Here is a 19,540-nt window from a genome sequence, read left to right on the forward strand (position 1 = left end):
GCCTCCAATGGCTTACAAAAGGTACTTAAACATAGGTTTAGAAAGTGTAAAACGTGCATAACAAATGACCAAAAGACCCTTGATTAATCATAAGTTCGACCAAATAATTGAAGCGCAGCGACCTCGGCACGTCGTTCCGGGAGGTCGCTCTGGGTGTTGGGAGCGACCTCAGGTAGTCGCTGTGGGACGTCGCTCCCGGCTTGTTCTTCGTGTCTCAAATCGACACAAACCCGAGCGACCTCGGGGTGTCGCTGTGCTGACCTCGCTCTGGAGCTGGAGCAACTTCGTGTCGTCGCTCTAGGAGGTCGCTTCGGGTCTATTTTTGCACTCTAAAATGATGAAATGGCGAGCGACCTCGTGAGGTCGCTCTGGTAAGGTCGCTCTGAGAGGTAGGGCACAACGAGTTCATGGCGTCGCTCCGGTAGGGTCGCTCCCATGCACTGCTCGTCCAATGATCACCTTTATAACTTCTTTTGAGCTCCATATGCACTCAAATGTCTCCAAGAACTCCATGTGGTACTCCAATACCTAATAAAGATTCATGTATGCGAAATGCAACCTAAACATGGCTAAATCCTAGTCTATATAATCAAAATGCACATGGGTGAATGGATAACACAATGGAAATATGCAAGACATCAACTGTATGATCATGCTTATGCTTGGATATTAATAAACTCTGTATCATAGTTTTTTGGGTGACAAATCAAACGCCACTCTTTCTTACTACACACTCTTCAAAATTGGAATTTACTTTAAATTAAACTATTTCTTACAAAATAATTAAAATATTTTATAAATTATAATTAAATCATACATTTGACGTATAAAAATTGGAAACTATTTTAAGCAATCTTAAACATAGGAGTTCGTTTTAGTTTGGGTATTTTTATTATGTATATATTGGGTGATAAATATATTTATAAAATAAAGCTAAAAATTTTAGTAAAACAGGTTTTAATAATGGTAAGATATAATATTTATAGTTCATTAAAAGTATATTTAGTTATACTATTTAGAGGAAAACATTTCTTGTGAATTATTTTGGAGAAAGCATGTCATATAAGAAAAATATTGAGTTACTTATAAAATTTTATAGATTTGTTTTTCTATGTAGTTTGATATAAAATAAAGAAAGTGTAAATTAAAATTAAACCAAAATATATGCAACATAAATAAAACATCTCAGTAATATTAAATTATGTAATTTTGTAGTTCATTCAAATATATTTCAGTTCATGTTATTTAAATTATATTTATTCATATGGGAAAATAGCTTTATATAGAGAAAATATTTTTATTACGTTAAAATTTATATGATATATTATGTCATTTAAGATTATATTTAAAAATGGAGTCTTACTTTTAATGTTAAATTTTTTGTGATCTGTCTTTTTTATGAAATAATATTATAATATATGTTTTCGTTTTTAAATTTGTTAATTGTCCCCTTTAATAAAATTTTTATTATATATTTTGCATTTAATACTTTTATTTTTTATTTTATTTTTATTTACAGTTTGAAATAATGATTTTATTTTTTCAAGTTTAATTGCCTAACATTTTTCTTGAAAAGCACACAATTAAATAAAATTAGCCCAGATTACTTATTTTGCTAGTTTGGATTTTTAAGATTAAATTTCATAAACTTAATTTCTTTTAATTAAAAAGAAAGGTGTTTTCTTAAATTATTTTAAGGCTTTCAAGAAAATTATTGGCTTTAGCTAAACATATTTTTAATGTTCTTAGATAGTTGTTAAACCTGGTCAGTAAAAAGTATGAAAATTTTCAAAATTAATCACAGAAAAATCTAAAAAATATTTTTGATTTATCACAGGATTGGCTAAGAAACTTTTACAACCTTAAATGGTCAAGCAATAATTTAAAGCATTAATGTAATTAAGTGTCAAAAGTGATCCAAGATGTAATAAAGTACTTAAAAGTGTTTCATGATGTAATATTCTCTTAAATATCAATCCCCTGATTTTTCTAAGGACTATAAAATAGATAAAATATTTTCACATAAATGGTCAAAACGTTTTTGCGTTTACCTTCCTAATCCATTCGTTGATGCTTCTTCAAAATCAGTATCAGCTTTGGTGCTTCTTCGGAAACTCGTACATGTCTGCAGCAAATTAAATTAATTTCAAAATTATACAATAGAAATATTATGCTATATTTTTTTACTTTGATTTTGCAGCTTAAATTTCATATGAACTCCTTACACACTTCCATTAATACATGTAAATCTTGGAAGGTCTGCAACAAAATTAAGGTTAAATTAATTTCTCCAAAATCACTGTAGTATCAATTTCTTCTCTACACGATTTTAAACACGACCTTCACAATCCATGATGCTTTGAAATAGGTTAAAGACGAATGTATTGTGCCATATCAATCAAAGATTTGTTGATAATGAACTTTTAAATATTATTCCAGGCAATGAAGAATAAAAGTTTCAAATTGATCCAGAAAAGAGTTACAAAGAAACATGGTTAAGATCAAAACTGAAAGTTTAAGAGAGAGAAGTTTGTTTTGCTTCGTTGAACTACTGGACATTGTAAAACAAAAACGTTTTAATGAATCTGAAAAAGAAAATGGTCGAAGAACTGATTTAAAGTTCATTTAATGTTTGCCATAATTGAAAAAACAGTTTAGATGAAAGAGGCTGAGATCGTGGTCTTTAGAGAAACAAATTAGAAACCGATGATACAATTTAATTTGAGAAAAAAATTGTATTAATGATGTTTTAATTAAAATTTTAACTAATTCTGAAGCTTGTGGCAAAATTTGATTGCGCATGTGATTTGTGCTTTAGTATATAAGGGATAAATATTTATATCCGTGTATAACCATGGATAATAAACTACTTATAGATAGATATAAGCTTGCATTGGCCTGCAGAGAAAAGAAATTGGGCCTATGTTTAACAAATAGAAACCATTAAAAAAATCAAACTAACTAAATTTATTAGGATGTTAATGGAGAGGCGCAGACCAAAACAATCATGAACGCACGTCTATTACTTACTTGTTCATACTCTTTTCTTTTAGTGCATCTCACGTTGAGATTTTGCATCAATTGATTGTTCCTTTCATTTTAGCCAAAAAAAATTAGCTAGCCATTGTATTCACTATATATGTAAGATCTTATGCAATCATAAGACTTGGCTTTCCAGAGAGAAAACAAAGAAAGAAAAAATGGATCAAAGTTTGTACAGCAAGTGCTTGGTTATTTTGTCGGTAATGGGGATGATCGGAACATCATCTGCTGCATATGCTGGGGGCCCGTGGCGCCGTGCCTCAGCCACCTTCTACGGGGATGAAACTGCCCGCGAAACCATGGGTAAAAAACAAACATTCCAACATTACATTATATGTACAACACGAACTATATCACAGTAAGATCATGTGACAATATTGGTTTAACTAACTACTAATTTTAGCCCAAAACTTATTCATTATAAGCTTATGACGTTTCAGAGAAATACATTTATATATTTATATTATTTACTATAGAATAATTCAAGGATTGATACAATTATTTCAAAATCGTATGCTAGAAATTTTTTTGGCATCCATATAATGCATGATTGTTTTGAGGCTATAATTAAAATGTACTGGCAACTTTAGCATGACCATAATGTGCATCGATCAGGTGGGGCTTGTGGCTATGGCAACCTATGGAACAGCGGCTACGGTGCAGCCACGTCGGCATTAAGTACCGTGCTGTTCAACGATGGTTACTCGTGCGGTCAGTGTTTCCAAATAAGGTGTGTGTCGTCGCCTAACTGCTACTACGGTTCACCAGCAACCGTGGTGACTGCAACCAACATATGTCCACCGAATTGGGGTCAAAATTCCAACAACGGTGGGTGGTGTAATCCGCCACGTGCCCATTTTGATCTGACTAAACCGGCTTTCATGAAAATCGCAAATTGGAAAGCTGGTATCATCCCCGTCTCATACCGGAGGTAAATCTACAAAACCACCACGACCTTTATGCATATACGTATACAAAGTATTTTTAACTGTTTTACTAAGGATTTCTGTGTCCTACTCTAAAATAATTCCTTGTTTTTGCGGAGATGTGCGTCTATAAAAAGGACCAAAGAGTTCTTTAGATAGCTAAATGTTGATTGAAGATGTACAGAATTGCAAGATAATAGTTTGAGTTTTACGAGATCTTCGGTTACTATATAATACGTTCGATTTTTCTCAAAACTTTGAAACCACAACTTCAGTGATTATATATGTAGATATGAAAACCCTACTTAAGTTTTAAAGGTGCATTGAAAAATCAATATATACCTGCCTAAATATGTTTGTGTTATTTATGTTTCTATGTATGCCCTTCTCACACATCCGTTATAAAAAAAAAATATATATATATATATATATATACAGAGTGGCTTGCAAAAGGACTGGAGGAATAAGGTTCAAATTTGAAGGAAATGGATATTGGCTTCTTGTGTACGTGATGAACGTAGGTGGTGCTGGCGATATAAAGACCATGGCCGTTAAAGGTAGCCGCACGAACTGGATCAACATGAGCCACAACTGGGGAGCTTCGTACCAAGCTTTCTCTTCTCTCTATGGCCAATCTCTCTCGTTTAGACTCACCTCCTACACCACTCGTCAGACCATTTACGCTTGGAATGCTGCTCCGGCTAGCTGGAGCGCCGGCCAGACCTACAAGAGCAATGCAAATTTCAGCTGATTCGATTGAAAAGGACAAAGTAACCGTTTTACTCTTTGTTCTTGAGGCATATCGATCGAGAGGATATCTAATTTTTAATAACTCGATTTGATTGTATGTAGTGGTAACTAATTCTTGTGTATTTTGTTATGTCCATCAATGGTTTTGAGGAAAAGGATGTCTCGTTCATTGGCTTCAACGAGACAAATTGTTGAACCCTTCTTGTTTAAATTTTGATTCTTCGTTTGACTTTAGAATTGATGGGATCTAATTGGTAACTCTTTTCATTGACAATTGACAACATAAAAGACGTGCTAATTCCGGAGACATCAATCAAGATGAATTCACGATCAAATTCGTATTTGCTGTTATGTAAACTTCTACTACGTGGTAAACATGTAATATCATTTATAACTTATCCTGCATTATCTTCAGTTTTATATAATTAACTACTTTACTTATTACTCTGATCGTTGACCGTACCCCTGAATATATAATTGTACTAATGAACTAAAGTATATCGTAAGAGCATGATTATCGGGTGTTTTGGGTTTCTTAATTTTTTTATTTTTTTTATCTGGTTAAAAAAAAAAATTAAAATGGAACCAATCGCAGGCTGCCACGTGTTGTGGGGCCCGCAAAATAGTGTAAAAAACTAGCCAAGAGCGATCCGTAATTGGCTACGTTGGTGACCGTTTTTTAAAGAAAACGTGGGGCTCACACACTAATTTCATGCAGAAACCCATTTTGGTACCACACGATAATCATGCTCTAAGGGCATGACTGGTTTCTTCGGTACCACACGCAAACACAACTTTTGCGGTTGGTAGCGGTTGTTTGCGTTTTGCAACAATCACTCAAATCGCTCTAAACCGATTCAAATCTTCTAAACCTCTTAAATTCAAAAGCTGATTCCAACAACCGTTTACAGTTGCGGGAATATATTTTTTTTCCTTTTTTAAAACAATGTAAATACAAAAATAAAAATAAAAATTTTAAATTGAATTAATAGAAAATACTAAAATATATCTATTATATTTTAATTTATATTATAAATTTTTACAATAAAAATATTTTCTATAATTTTTAAATTTTTAAAATAGAATTTTTATATTTATTATAATATTATGATGTTTAATATTTTTAAAATTATATAAAATGTAGATATTATTAATTTATTATTTAATCGCTGTTGTATTTGGTGGTTAACCAGTCATAAGTATCCCACAAACACACCAGTTTCTAACTGCAATACCACTCGTACAAATCTCTCTTAAAACCGAAACCACCCGCATCCGCAAACTCCCGCAACCGTAACCGCAACCGCTGCGGTTACGCCAGTCAGGCCCTAAGCCACCCACAAAATCAAAATATGCACTTAATTATTGGTTTTTCTTACTTCAAAAAGATTTATTTGATTTATTATGTAGACATCCACTTTTTTTGTAAATTAAGGGTCTGGTGTAACCGCAGCGGTTGCGATTGCGGTTGCGGGAGTTTGCGGTTTTAAGCGGTTTTAAGAAATTTGTATGACTGGTACTGCGGTTAAAAATTGGTGCATTTGCGGGATACTTATGACTGGTTAATCACCAAATACAATAGCTGTTAAATAATAAATTAACAATATCTACATTTTATATTTTAAATTTCTTAAAAATTATAGAAAATATTTTTATTTTAAAATTTAGAATATAAATTAAAATATAATAGATATATTTTAGTATTTCTATTATTTCAATATAAAATTTTTATTTTTATTTTTATTTTTATTTTTATTTTTGTATTTATATTGTTTTTATGAAAAGAATAAAATTACTCTCCCAACTTTTGAATTTAAGAGGTTTAGATCGGTTTGAAACAGTTTAGAACGATTTGAGTGATTGTTGTAAAACGCCAGCGACCGCTATTAACCGCAAAAGCTGCGTTTTAGTCAAACCACTGGACTAAGGGGGCTTCAACGTATATATATCTTTATGAATATGTATGTGTTTGTATGCTAATGGGTATTGGGATATTAAAAGGCGGCGTGAGATTGTTTTGAGTAAAGTATACTACGTCTACGGTATGTCTGCGCCGTTAAAACTAACGGACATTTTGGTTTAGTGGTAACGGATGATCAGGATTCGTCCAAGTCGGCCGGTGGGGGAGAGAAGGAGATGAAGAATAGAGCTGTAAACCGGACGAGCCTATGTCCATTAGCCCATATCCATTTGTTCATTTATTGTTTGCGGACAGAGAATAACCATGTCCATTAAGGACCATACCCACTAATGTCCATATTTTCATGGGCTGCCATGGGGTCCATAATGACCATATAAGAAATTTTAAATTTTAATTTATCCATAAATTCAAGTATAAAATTATATATACAAGTTAATAAAATTAAAATTCATCCATAAATTCAAAAGTACAACAATACATAAGTTCATAAGTACAACAATTCTGGTCTTGGCGGGAAAATCGATTTTGCGGTTTTGGCGGAAAAACTTAAATTTGCAGTTTTGACGGAAAAACTCGATTTTGCAGTTTTGGCGGAAAAACTCATTTTTACGGTTTTGGCGGAAAACTAAATTTTCTGATTTTGGCAGAGAAATTTGATTTTTCGGTTTTGCCATGGAGTCCATAATGACCATATAAGAAAATTTTAATTTATAAGCCTACAATTACATATACAAGTTCATAAAATTAAAATTCATCCATAAATTCATAAGTACAATAATACATAAGTTCATAAGTACAACAATTTCGGTTTTGGTGAGAAAAATCGATTTTGCGGTTTTGGCAAGAAAACTCGATTTTCCGGTTTTGGCGGGAAAATTCGATTTTGCGTTTTGAAGAAAAACTCAATTTTGCGGTTCTGACGGAAAAACTCGATTTTCTGGTTCTGGCGGGAAAATTTGATATCAAAATTTAAGCGAAAAAATCGATTTTACGAATTTAGCGGAAAAACCTAAATTTTAGAAACCCTAGGTTTTGTGACCATTGGGCAGTCCATGTCCATAAATCCCGAAACCAACAAAAACCATTTTCTTAATGGTCTTCCACATTTTGTCCAATAAAAACCAATGGAAAAAATGGGTTTGTCCATATTAAACTCGTTTGTATATGGACATGGGCAACCATTGGACGGCCCGCCCATTTGACACCTCTAATGAAGAACAGAAGATCGGACGGTGGAGATCGGTTGTTGGAGGGCTTGTTGGATCTGTGACGGTGGGAATGGTGCTTTTAGGGCTTGTGCTGGCGGCGGCAGTTGTCACGGCGAAGAAGCGGGGGAGAAGGGCAAAAAGGGAGGATATGGAGAGAAAAACTTATGAAGAAGAAGCTCTGAGAGTAGTGACAATGGTGGGGCATTCTAGGGTTTTAGTTGCTATCTGCTACAAGGACTTTGTCTGGTTAAGGTTTCTTTTTATTTAATTAGTCTTTTCTTAATATTTGGTATTTAGTCAGTTATTATACTGTGAATCTATAAATTATTTGAGAACCCGGTTTCTTAAGTTTTGCGGTCATGTTAATTTCTATGATGATTAATTACATTAGTGTTCTTTGAACATCTCCAACGATACTCTATTTTTTCTTCTAAATGCTAATTATATAAAAGTCACTTTAATGGTGCGCGATATGTTGCACCATGTAAAGAGGAATGAACAATAAGTAATAGTGTTCTTTTACTCGTTTTTAGAATTATAATTTTTCTTTACAAAATGACCCTTTATTTTTATATGTTTTCATTTTTCACAAAAATAAAGTATATATTACAACTTTATGAATTTAAATACTATGTTTAGAACATCGTTTGTTTATAATTATATGTTGTAATAAAATTTCATTTTAAAATAATTATTTAGTTGTATAAATACTGTAATTGTGGTAGTATATTGTTATAAATTAAAATTAATGGGTAAATTTTAATATTTTAAAATTTTATAATTTTATAATAAATTACTAAATAAAAGCAAAGGAATACACTTAGAATAATCATTTTTAGAGTAGAAAAAGAAGCAACTATTAGAGTAAAATTTTCCTCTATTTTAGAGTAAAAAAATAGAAGAAACCATGGAAGGTGCATGGTCTTAATGACCAAAAACTATCACGTTCATTTGTGACTATTAAAAAAAAAATTCTTTATTATTTTTTGTCAATTAAATTTTAAATTTTGGCTTCTTTTTCTAAATAATATATATATATAATAAAAAATTATAATTACAAAATATAAAAGTAAATTAATTTTTTTTAAAGAAAATAAAATATGTTTACGTAAATATATCTTTAGAAATATATTAGCATGGAAAGATATTATATATAGGAAAAATTTTATGTTTACCACTTTCATTTCATTATACTATTTTTCATCTTTATCACAACTAAAAGGACATTTTCAAAAATATCTTCTTCATTAAGTGGCAAAATACTCTTATATCCTTGTTATCTATATATATAATAAATCATTATTTAAATAAATAAAAATATTAAAACTATAAAAAATTTAATTTTTTTATGTTTTTGAATTATATTTTTTCAAATTCGAACATTTTTATAAAAAAAAATTGAACTTTTTCCGATTTTTTTTATTATTTTTTCAAAATTTCTTTTTGAAAATTGAAAATTATGTTTAAAACTATTTTTAAAATTTTTTTATATTTTTTAAGTATTTATTTATATATTTATTAGAATCATAAATTTCACATTCCAAAAATACTACCATATCCTTCAACTTTAAACCCTAAGTCTATATTAGTTAACCCTAGGGGTATAAGTGTTTTTTACCTTTCATTAAAAGTGAGGGTAAAAATGGTTAGTGTAAACATGAAAAGTGGTACTATAAATGTGGTATTTGTAGCAATTTCCTATATATATATATATATAATATGATTTCATAAAATTAAAATTTTACAAAAAAAGGCACCCCTTTTAACATAATATAAACAACATAATATATATACATATATGTGTGTGTATGGGAATTATTAAAAATATTTTCATTATATCAATATATATTCTTAGATGTCTACAAAAATAATTTAAATAATATATACCAAAATATCTATAATGAACTAATAATATTTATTATTATTATTATTGAAATGTTTTTCTGTGCATTTAATAATTTTATTTACATTTTATTTATAATTTTTTAATCAAATTACCTAAATTAAAGTATATATTTTGTAAACAGTAACTTAATATGCAACTTATGTAACATAATTTCTCAAATTATACAAAATAGGAAAGTATACTTACACATTATCATGAAACAAATAGGCAAATGCAATGAATAAAATTAATCAAATTGGCTAAACTAGAATCAAAAATAATTTTTCATTCAATTTGAAGAAATATATGTAACTTAATATAACTCATAAAATAAATATCGGATGAATATAATTTTGTATACCAAAGATAAAATTTCTAACTATAATAACAATATATTATCATTTATAGTTATATTTTATTTATTTTTACACATATAAATTTATGGAATGGCTTTAACATATTGATAATTGAAAATTAAATATTCACCCATTGTTACAATTTATGATATATTATGCATTTTTATAAGATTTAATTTATATTACTTTATATAATTTGAATCGATCAAAATTTAAGTTTGTTTTTATTTAGTTCTCAATATATATATTAAGTTATACATAATATTACCAAACTATGTTTTCTAATCTAAGACAACAACCAAACAAATGCAAATGAAAATTTTAATGAAAATTTTAAATCATTTTAAACAAAAAATATTACGGCTGAATTCCGAGGAGTAAATGCAATACAAAATACACAAATAATAATCAAGTTGACTACATAATATATTTCCAAAATCACTATGTCTAATAAAAACATAATATTATTTAAAATAAATCACACACATAAATAACAAAATAATTTAAATCAAAATGTTAGTCAATTATTATAATTTATTTATTTTATAAATATTTATATACCTGCATGAGTACCGAAAATCATGTAGTAGTGATGAATTATAAGGTAACATTATTAGTAATTAGTGTAATATATAAACTGGAAATGCGTTTAAATGAGTCCCAAAATAATAACAATATTTCCCCAAAATCATCTCAAAGAAGAAGAGATTCTTTCAGACATTTATTTTGACTACAAGGAGGTAAAAACCGAAAATATGTATATATGCTAGTTTTATATAAAGTTTCCAAGTATAAGGGATGTTACACATCGATTTATTGGGCCAGTAGAGTCGATACTGAAAATATTATTGGGCCTATCTATAAGTTACTGACGAGGTATTGTACAATCCGCGTAATTGCGCGGGATAAATGTTATATATAAAAATATTTTTCTATTATTATTTATTTTTATTTATTTATGTATTATGTATATAATTAAATTAGAGTAAAGACATAAATCAAAACAATACTTCTCGTTTATGTACGATAATGTTTTGGTAAATAAATCAAAATAATTATTTTATTTATTTTATATGGTATATAACTAAATTTTAATGACATGGAGATAGATATATAGTATTTTTTATATAAATATTTATTATTGAGAATTTATACTCATATAATAAAACAAAATTTCTAATGTTCGATTTTTTGAATGCAAATTTTAAAATTAAAATATTAAGGTCTCAATACTTTTTCAATACAAATTTATAAATTATTATATTTAAGTATTTTTCTATGTTATATAGTTTAATTTTAAACTATATTAATATATAATATGAATGTCTAGTAAATGAGACTTCATATCCATACGATTTATGATCATATGTATCTTGTTATTACCAAAACAAATTAAACCATTGATCACAAAATTTTAGTGTGCGGCATTTAACGTTTTTAATAATTTATAGTCGTTTCAAAAATTCAAAATATAACATATAAGAAAAAAAATTAAATTTTTTTTATTATATGGTTAATGTGGTTTTTTAATATCTTTTAATAATATAAAATTAAAACAAAAATGAGCTAAGATACAAAAATTATTATCAAATATTTATTATTGATAATCATTAATTGTCATATATATGTTAATCATATTAGACAATTCTGTAGTTTGTATTTAAAGAAAGTGCGAGAATATTCTTTTGTACATTATTTATCAATTTAATAGTTAGTTTAATAAAAAAATATAATATAAATTAAGATGAACCAACTCATTTTTCTAAAAATTCTGAATTTTATTCTTATAGTGACACGTGACTACAAAACAATGATCTAATGTTACTGGGGTAAGATATAAGAGATGTCGCCCTTCTTTTTATTTGGTAGTGGTTGCATTATATAAGTTGAGAAGTAGTTTTCATACGAATAGGACCGCACACTGTTTTAGATGCAAGATGCTTTAAATCTTAGACTTAAAACAACGACAATACTGTCCCATTTTGTATTTGTCTCGACCAACTATGTCCTTTTTTTATTTTTGTTTCTTTCATTTTTTCGAAATCTGACAAATATTTTGATTTCATAACTTTCATTGCGTAAAATAAAAGTTATTTTGTAAACAAGGGAGAAAGGGAAATTATATTTTCCCTATTGGTCGAAGGCGTGTAGCTTTTCTATTTATATTTAATTAAAAAGGATGCAAGATCATTCTTTTATTAGTTGGTCTTTATCTTTATGTAATTTACTCACAAATCTTATGCTAGTTCTTTAGTTCAACTCTGTTGTTTTCTTCTGCCAAATTCTCCCAGACATTTTTTTTGGCTAAAACAATTCTCCCAGACATCCATATTAGAAACTAAATGATATTTGTGATAATCATATACAAATATTGTAAGGACATTCATTTATAGTTAACTAGGGTCGGCCCGGGCTACGCCCGGGGTTTTTATTTAAATTTTAATTCTAATTATGTATTTAAAAATTTCTTAAAACTTGTTGTCTCGATTAAAGTAGTAAATACTAATAGTTTTGGGTGTCCAGAGTCTCGATTGTGCTGGTATGCCCAAGACTGGGGTGGAGTGTACTAATAATGTGTGGCACTTAAAGTTCTAATAACGTAATAACCTCCAGAGTGTTGACAACAATGATATTTGAGGAAGAGTTGAAAGAAGACCGATGCTGTGTGTTCAAAGGTGGTTCTTTCATGCTTGTACTTGAGTATGGTGGGTGTAGTTTTGTTGTCTTTCTAATTGTCTGTGAATTGTATTTGTTAAGTTAAAAAAATATTTTTAAAATAGGCGTTACGATAAATGATTGCATTAATTGTTTAATTGGAAGACATAATTAAAGATGATGCAACAAATATGTTATCGAAAATGAGTATGCTAATGTCTGCAATGATTTGGATGATTTGGATGACTTTCATGGTTATTATCTTGGTTCCTATAAAACTTATGCACTTCTTGATTTGCTTGTAATAGTAGTGGCAAATGCTTGCATGTGTTTTCCATGTTAATGATGAAATAATCTGAATTGATTTAGTTTTAATTCATTTTTTTAGTTCACAAATTATTAAATTAGTGATTTGGTTAAAAGGTTTTTTCATTAAAAATGAAATACAAAGTTATATTAAAAACGAATCTACATTTATTTATTTATTTTCCTTTTGTCATGATTAAAATTGTTTTCTCTTTCTTTTGATTGTGTGTTGTCTCGATTAAAGTAGTAAATACTAATAGTTTTGGGTGTCCAGAGTCTCGATTGTGCTGGTATGCCCAAGACTGGGGTGGAGTGTACTAATAATGTGTGGCACTTAAAGTTCTAATAACGTAATAACCTCCAGAGTGTTGACAACAATGATATTTGAGGAAGAGTTGAAAGAAGACCGATGCTGTGTGTTCAAAGGTGGTTCTTTCATGCTTGTACTTGAGTATGGTGGGTGTAGTTTTGTTGTCTTTCTAATTGTCTGTGAATTGTATTTGTTAAGTTAAAAAAATATTTTTAAAATAGGCGTTACGATAAATGATTGCATTAATTGTTTAATTGGAAGACATAATTAAAGATGATGCAACAAATATGTTATCGAAAATGAGTATGCTAATGTCTGCAATGATTTGGATGATTTGGATGACTTTTATCGTTATTATCTTGGTTCCTATAAAACTTATGCACTTCTTGATTTGCTTGTAATAGTAGTTGCAAATGCTTGCATGTGTTTTCCATGTTAATGATGAAATAATCTGAATTGATTTAGTTTTAATTCATTTTTTTAGTTCACAAAATTATTAAATTAGTGATTTGGTTAAAAGGTTTTTTCATTAAAAATGAAATACAAAGTTATATTAAAAACGAATCTACATTTATTTATTTATTTTCCTTTTGTCATGATTAAAATTGTTTTTTTTTTCTTTTGATTGTAATTGAAACTGCACGGATGTTGAGTTATTTACTAAATGCTATATCTTCTTACAAATCACCATTGTTTGTTATTCTTATAGCCTTTATGTTTGTTCCTTGTTTATGATGGCATAGTTCTTTTAACTTTGTATTAAAATCAAACACCACCCATAAGTTGAGCGTTGAACAACGTGTTCCTTTCTTAAAAAAAACGATAATAAAATTATTTTAAACTAAAGGTTTGTTAATTTTTTTTACAATTAATGATGCGAATACGAAACTGGATACGACATCATTTAGTAATTGTACAATTTACATGTTCTAGGCTCTAGTAAACCAGAAACTTCTCCATCTTCTTAGCAGGGTGTGGTTAGGATCCGCTCTCCCTTTTACGTCTTCTTCAACTTCATGGGTACACTCGTTCAATAATCTGTTTTGCAAGATCCGCTTGTCACTTATTCCGATCGAGCTTTCATTGCCTAGACGTGTTTGGTCTAAACAGATTTTTTTTCCATGCGCTTCCATGTGCTATATGAATATATATTTGAATTCTATTTTGTAATTTTCTCTCATTTTATAAAGATAAAGGTTACGGTCTTGAAGACCCATACACACATGTCAGAATATGAAAGAATCTAAGCAAAAATAACATATTCTAATACACATTCTATATTCTTGTACTCACGATCAAAAAACAAAAAGGTTGACAATTTTTGATAGTGATTTTCTCACATGTTACTCTACTATCATCAAGCCAAGTATCTTTTAGACTTTTTAAGCTACTTTCTACAAATGGAAAATACAGAAGAATTATGAGCTATTGCGCGACAATGGAACCTTATGAGAGACCATGGTTGATTCTCGTTCTTCCACACTGAAACTCAATTCGAAGGATCAGGAGAGCACACCTATTCTTGACCAATAACCACTATACCTGAAGAGTTGATTAGCAACACAATGGTAAGTATTATACACTATGCAATCTTCTCGCTCTCAAGGTTAACAAATCTTACCATCATCGATGAATCCTAAACCAAGACCAGGGGCTGCAGATTGACTGCGGATTGTGTTGGGGTCTTTGATATGCAAGAAGGGTCGATTATGGTTTACAACTCTTGTTGTGCTAAGAATCAAAAGCCGCCCGTCTACAAACTGTGATCAAAATAACAAAATTCATCAAGATTATGCAACATAACCAGCTCAGAGAGTTGATGGTTCACTGCTACACCAGAGAATTCACAAATATTCATCATATACATTCCCCACTTAGCATGAGAAAGCTATTTTGTCTAAAAGACCGTTACTGTGTGAAAGGATTTAGATGATACTGAACTTACGAACAACGCTTGCTAGACTTAAAACAATAAAGAAGAGATTTGATACCTGTCCGTTTAGCTCTCATAAAGCTTTCACAGCTTCTCCTTTAGAAGAGAATGTGACATAAGCAAACCCTTTTGACCTTCATTTGACATCATCCGTTACAAAATCCACTGAAGCGACCAAAAATTTGAAGAAGACAAAAGAGATGTGTAAATGCAGCTGCGTCAAGAAATTCCAACTAAAAATGGTGTTAAAATTTAAGAGAATGACCTCCAAGTACTCTGCAATATTGAGAAAATGCTAGGGTTAATGTCTCTTATGTGTTTGAGAAAGATACACCTGCAACAAATTGAGCATTCAGTTTTAGTGACAGTAGGATAACTGAAACTCACATAAGAAGAATCTCATGAGATCTGCCCTAAGTCAAAAAGACGATGATGTTATATAAGAAGCAAATTCACACATACAGACGCAACATAAAACAGAAAAAAAAAATCAAAATAGCGTTCATAGCATATCTGAGACATAAGAAACCACTGAAACTCATAAGGAGAAGATGATGCTTTTACATCTGGAAGTTTGAAACTTCAGGATTGTTCAAACTGCGAGAAGGAAGTTTGAGACTAATGTTCATGGGATGAAAACTGACCATTTTATAGGTGGAGATCCACCGCCTCTAAGAGGCATTGAATGAGGCGAGGGAGTTAAGAAGGCTGTGTTAAAGGCGAATGGTTAATGCATCCCGTAACATTTCAGAGGAGATGAATTGCAGACAAACCGACACGAACATAGCTCGACCCAGAGATTGGCACCAAGATTCGTCTTACACAACTTTCCAGAAACTCTTCATCAGTTTATCAGAGCAGAGGATAATGAACACGACAAACCCTGGAGTTCCATTGTTTCAGAACGTGAAGAAGGTGATTGTTTCTTAATGGGGCTAAACTTTTGTTTTGTTATTAGCCCAAATAAGATATCAAAGCCCAACTGTAAACCGTAAAGTCCAATTTTACCAAACGAAAGAATAAATGAAACGCAGTGTAGCCTTAGTGGACACGTATCGCTCTCTCAGAGCCCGACTTTCTGATGTATCTGCCTACGTGGCGCTCTAAGGAGAAAGTAAAACACTCTTTTATAATAATAGATAATAGATTGTTTTTAAATGAAAATTTATGAAACTCAACATTAATTTTAGAATTATATAAACATATTTACAGCACTAAACCAGATATTGATGAAAAGTTTAACAATTTTGAAAAACAACAAACCGGTTAATAAAACCTTTCTCTAAAGTTACTTTAGATTAAATGATCTACGTCCACAATTTGTTGATTATGCATAGTTCAATTCGGTTCTGTTCTAATATTTTATTGTTGCCTTGTCCAAATATATCACCAAATCAACATTTCAATATATCACCATTTCAAATTTTCAACATTTCAATAGTATAGTTCAATTCGGTTCTTTTCTTATATTTTATTGTTGCAGAATTTTATAAGTAAATTTTATACATGGTTTACAAAATTTAACCCGTTTTAATGGTGACTGATATTTTAAAAAATAATTTTAATAAAATAAGTTTTTTTGTCAGCAAAATTAACAATAAAATAAGCTAATTTATTAATTTAATGTAATTGTTTATATTTAATTCATATAGTACTTCTATGTTAATTATAATATAGACTATAATTAGAAAGATTATGAAAATAACATACAAATTTTATTTTTATTTTATAATAAAATCCTAGTTAACATTGATTTGAATATTATTATACTACTAATTACGAAACTAATAAATTAACTTATTATATAAAAATATTTAATTTTTTAGTTAGATTTTTTTTTGAATTAAAACAGTTTTATAGTTGAAGTTGTTATATGTGTTGATTATATAAGATGTGATATTTTAATGATGCTAAAATGTTAGTTAGAAATAAATGAAATATGATTTTCTAGAGAGTACACATTTAAAAAAAAACCACACATGAATAGAAATTGTGACTTCTATTTTAAAATATTATGGACATAAATTTCTGAAATTTAATTTTGAAAAGAGGATAAAATACTCATTTTTAATAGGCCAATGTTTCACCGTTCAAGTAAACTAAAAGCTCTTATTGTTGTGAAACAATAGATTTAGAGCTGAATGTTTATGTCTTTCATTAATGAATAAGTGTTCTCTTTATATAGAGGATTACAAGATAAGTAAAAAGGAAAGTATCCAAAACCTAAACCAACTAGGAATAGGAAAGACTACTAATACATAATATGGAAAGATTACAAAGAAAGGAAATCCTAATCATAAAAGAAAAAGGAAACACATGAATGTGGCCGCCTCTCTCTCTCTCCTCAATAGGCCGACTCTCTCTCCCCTCTCTCTCTCCTGCGGATGAGCCGGTTTATGGACCGGGACGGTTATGGACATCCACCAATTGATTTATAACACTCTCCTTGGATGCCATAACCATACAGGGATTGTAATACGCTTAATGTTGCCTCATTAAAACCTTATCATGAAAAACCCAGTGGGACAAAAACATGATGAAGGAAAAAGAGTACAACACGTACTACTCCCCCTGATGAGAACCTCAGTGGAGGTCTTTCAGCCTACGCATCCCAATCTGATGCGTGAGCTTCCTGAATGTACAGGTCGGAAGTGCCTTAGCGAATAAATCGTCCGAGTTATCACTAGACCGTACTTGGATCACTTTGACCTCTCCGGTCTTTTGCAAATCGTGAGTAAAGAAGAACTTAGGCAAAATATGTTTTGTCCTATCCCCTTTGATATAACCATCTTTGAGCTGAGCAATGCAAGCCGCATTGTCCTCGAAGATAATGGTCGGCTCTTTGCACTCGACCATCCCACAATCTGATCTGATATGTTGGGTCATCGACCTCAACCAAACGACCTCGCGGCTGGCCTCGTGAATGGCTAGTATTTCCGAATGATTGGATGATGTGGCCGCGATGGTTTGTTTCATGGAACGCCATGATATGGCCGTACCTCCATGTGTAAAAACATATCATGTATGTGATCGAGCTTGATGTGGATCTGATAGATATCCAACATCAGCAAAACCAACTAAACCATCCTTATTATGGTTAATATAAAACATACCCAAGTCTTTCGTTCCTTGTAGGTAACGAAGAACAAGTTTGATCCTGTTCCAGTGCCTAAGGTCAACATACACAGCTATGATCACGAACCCTTGATTTTCGAATTTCTTTATGAAAATACATGGACTGATAGGGTCATTTCTATATCCCTCTTTTACTAGGTACTCACTGAGTCTATTGTACCACATTCGTCCGGATTATTTCAGTCCATAAAGAGATTTTTCCAACTTAATAAAATGTTGGTCTCGAGAACTCTCTTTGTTTTTCAATTCAATACCCTCTGAGACTTTCATATAAATTTCATTATCCAGTGGACCATAAAGGTATGCGGTTACAACATCCATTAACCGCAAATTCAGACCCTCTCTCACGGCCAGACTTATCAAAAATCTGAAGGTCGTAGCATCCACCACAGGGGAGTATGTCTCCTCATAATCTATTCCAGGTCTCTGTGAGAATCCTTGTGCAACAAGCCGGGATTTATACCTCACGACTTCTCCTTTCTCATTTCTCTTTCTCACAAAGACCCATTTGTATCCCACTGGTTTAATATCATGAGGTGTTCTGATTATTGGACCAAACACACCTCTCTTTCTCAGTGATTCTAACTCCACGTTTATGGCTTCTTTCCACTTAAGCCAATCTGATCTTTGCATGCATGCATATATAGACGTGGGTTATTGATCCTCATTATCCATAAGTTCAAGTGCTACTTCATAAGCAAATAAATCATCCATGTCGACATGTTTTATGTTCCACTATTTCCCAGACAAGACATAATTCATTGATATCTCATTACTATCTGCACCATCAGTACCATGAATCTTGGCGTCCCAAGAATCATTGTTTGGCACATCAGGGCCGGCCACTTTAGTGGCATCAGGTCCGGCCATGTCTAAAGCCGGGTTGGTCGCGGCCACATCACGGGCTTGATCGGCCGCGGCCGTGTCTGGTGTCTTATGAACCTCGGTTGCACCTTTCTTTATTTTCCGAGGGTTCTTATCTTTGGAACCTATTGGTCTACCACGTTTCACATGCTGGCTAAACTCTGTAGCAACTTGATTGTGTCCCTCTTGAACATCAATTCTTATTGGTGCATTAGCAGCAGGTATGTATGACTTGGTCACACTTTTCGG

At 30.8% G+C, this 19,540-nt stretch overlaps 1 protein-coding gene and 1 long non-coding RNA gene across 2 annotated transcripts; one reads left to right on the top strand and one right to left on the bottom strand.

Moving 5' to 3' along the window:
• The first annotated feature begins 3,178 nt into the window (after positions 1-3,178).
• On the top strand, positions 3,179-4,895 carry LOC106317100 (expansin-A18). The gene is made up of 3 exons (XM_013754957.1): positions 3,179-3,345; positions 3,658-3,973; positions 4,407-4,895. Exons 1-3 carry the CDS (start codon positions 3,201-3,203, stop codon positions 4,717-4,719), a joined length of 774 nt encoding a protein of 257 aa, XP_013610411.1. The 5' UTR covers positions 3,179-3,200; the 3' UTR covers positions 4,720-4,895.
• Positions 4,896-14,808: 9,913 nt separating this feature from the next.
• Positions 14,809-16,158, bottom strand: LOC106317570. The gene is made up of 4 exons (XR_001265160.1): positions 15,558-16,158; positions 15,351-15,457; positions 14,981-15,119; positions 14,809-14,901 (listed from the first exon to the last, which is right to left on the bottom strand). It is a non-coding gene; the product is annotated as an uncharacterized LOC106317570 (long non-coding RNA).
• Between the last annotated feature and the right edge of the window lie 3,382 nt (positions 16,159-19,540).

The sequence above is a fragment of the Brassica oleracea genome, chromosome C9 (assembly GCF_000695525.1).
Source record: "Brassica oleracea var. oleracea cultivar TO1000 chromosome C9, BOL, whole genome shotgun sequence".
Taxonomy (NCBI): Eukaryota; Viridiplantae; Streptophyta; class Magnoliopsida; order Brassicales; family Brassicaceae; genus Brassica; species Brassica oleracea.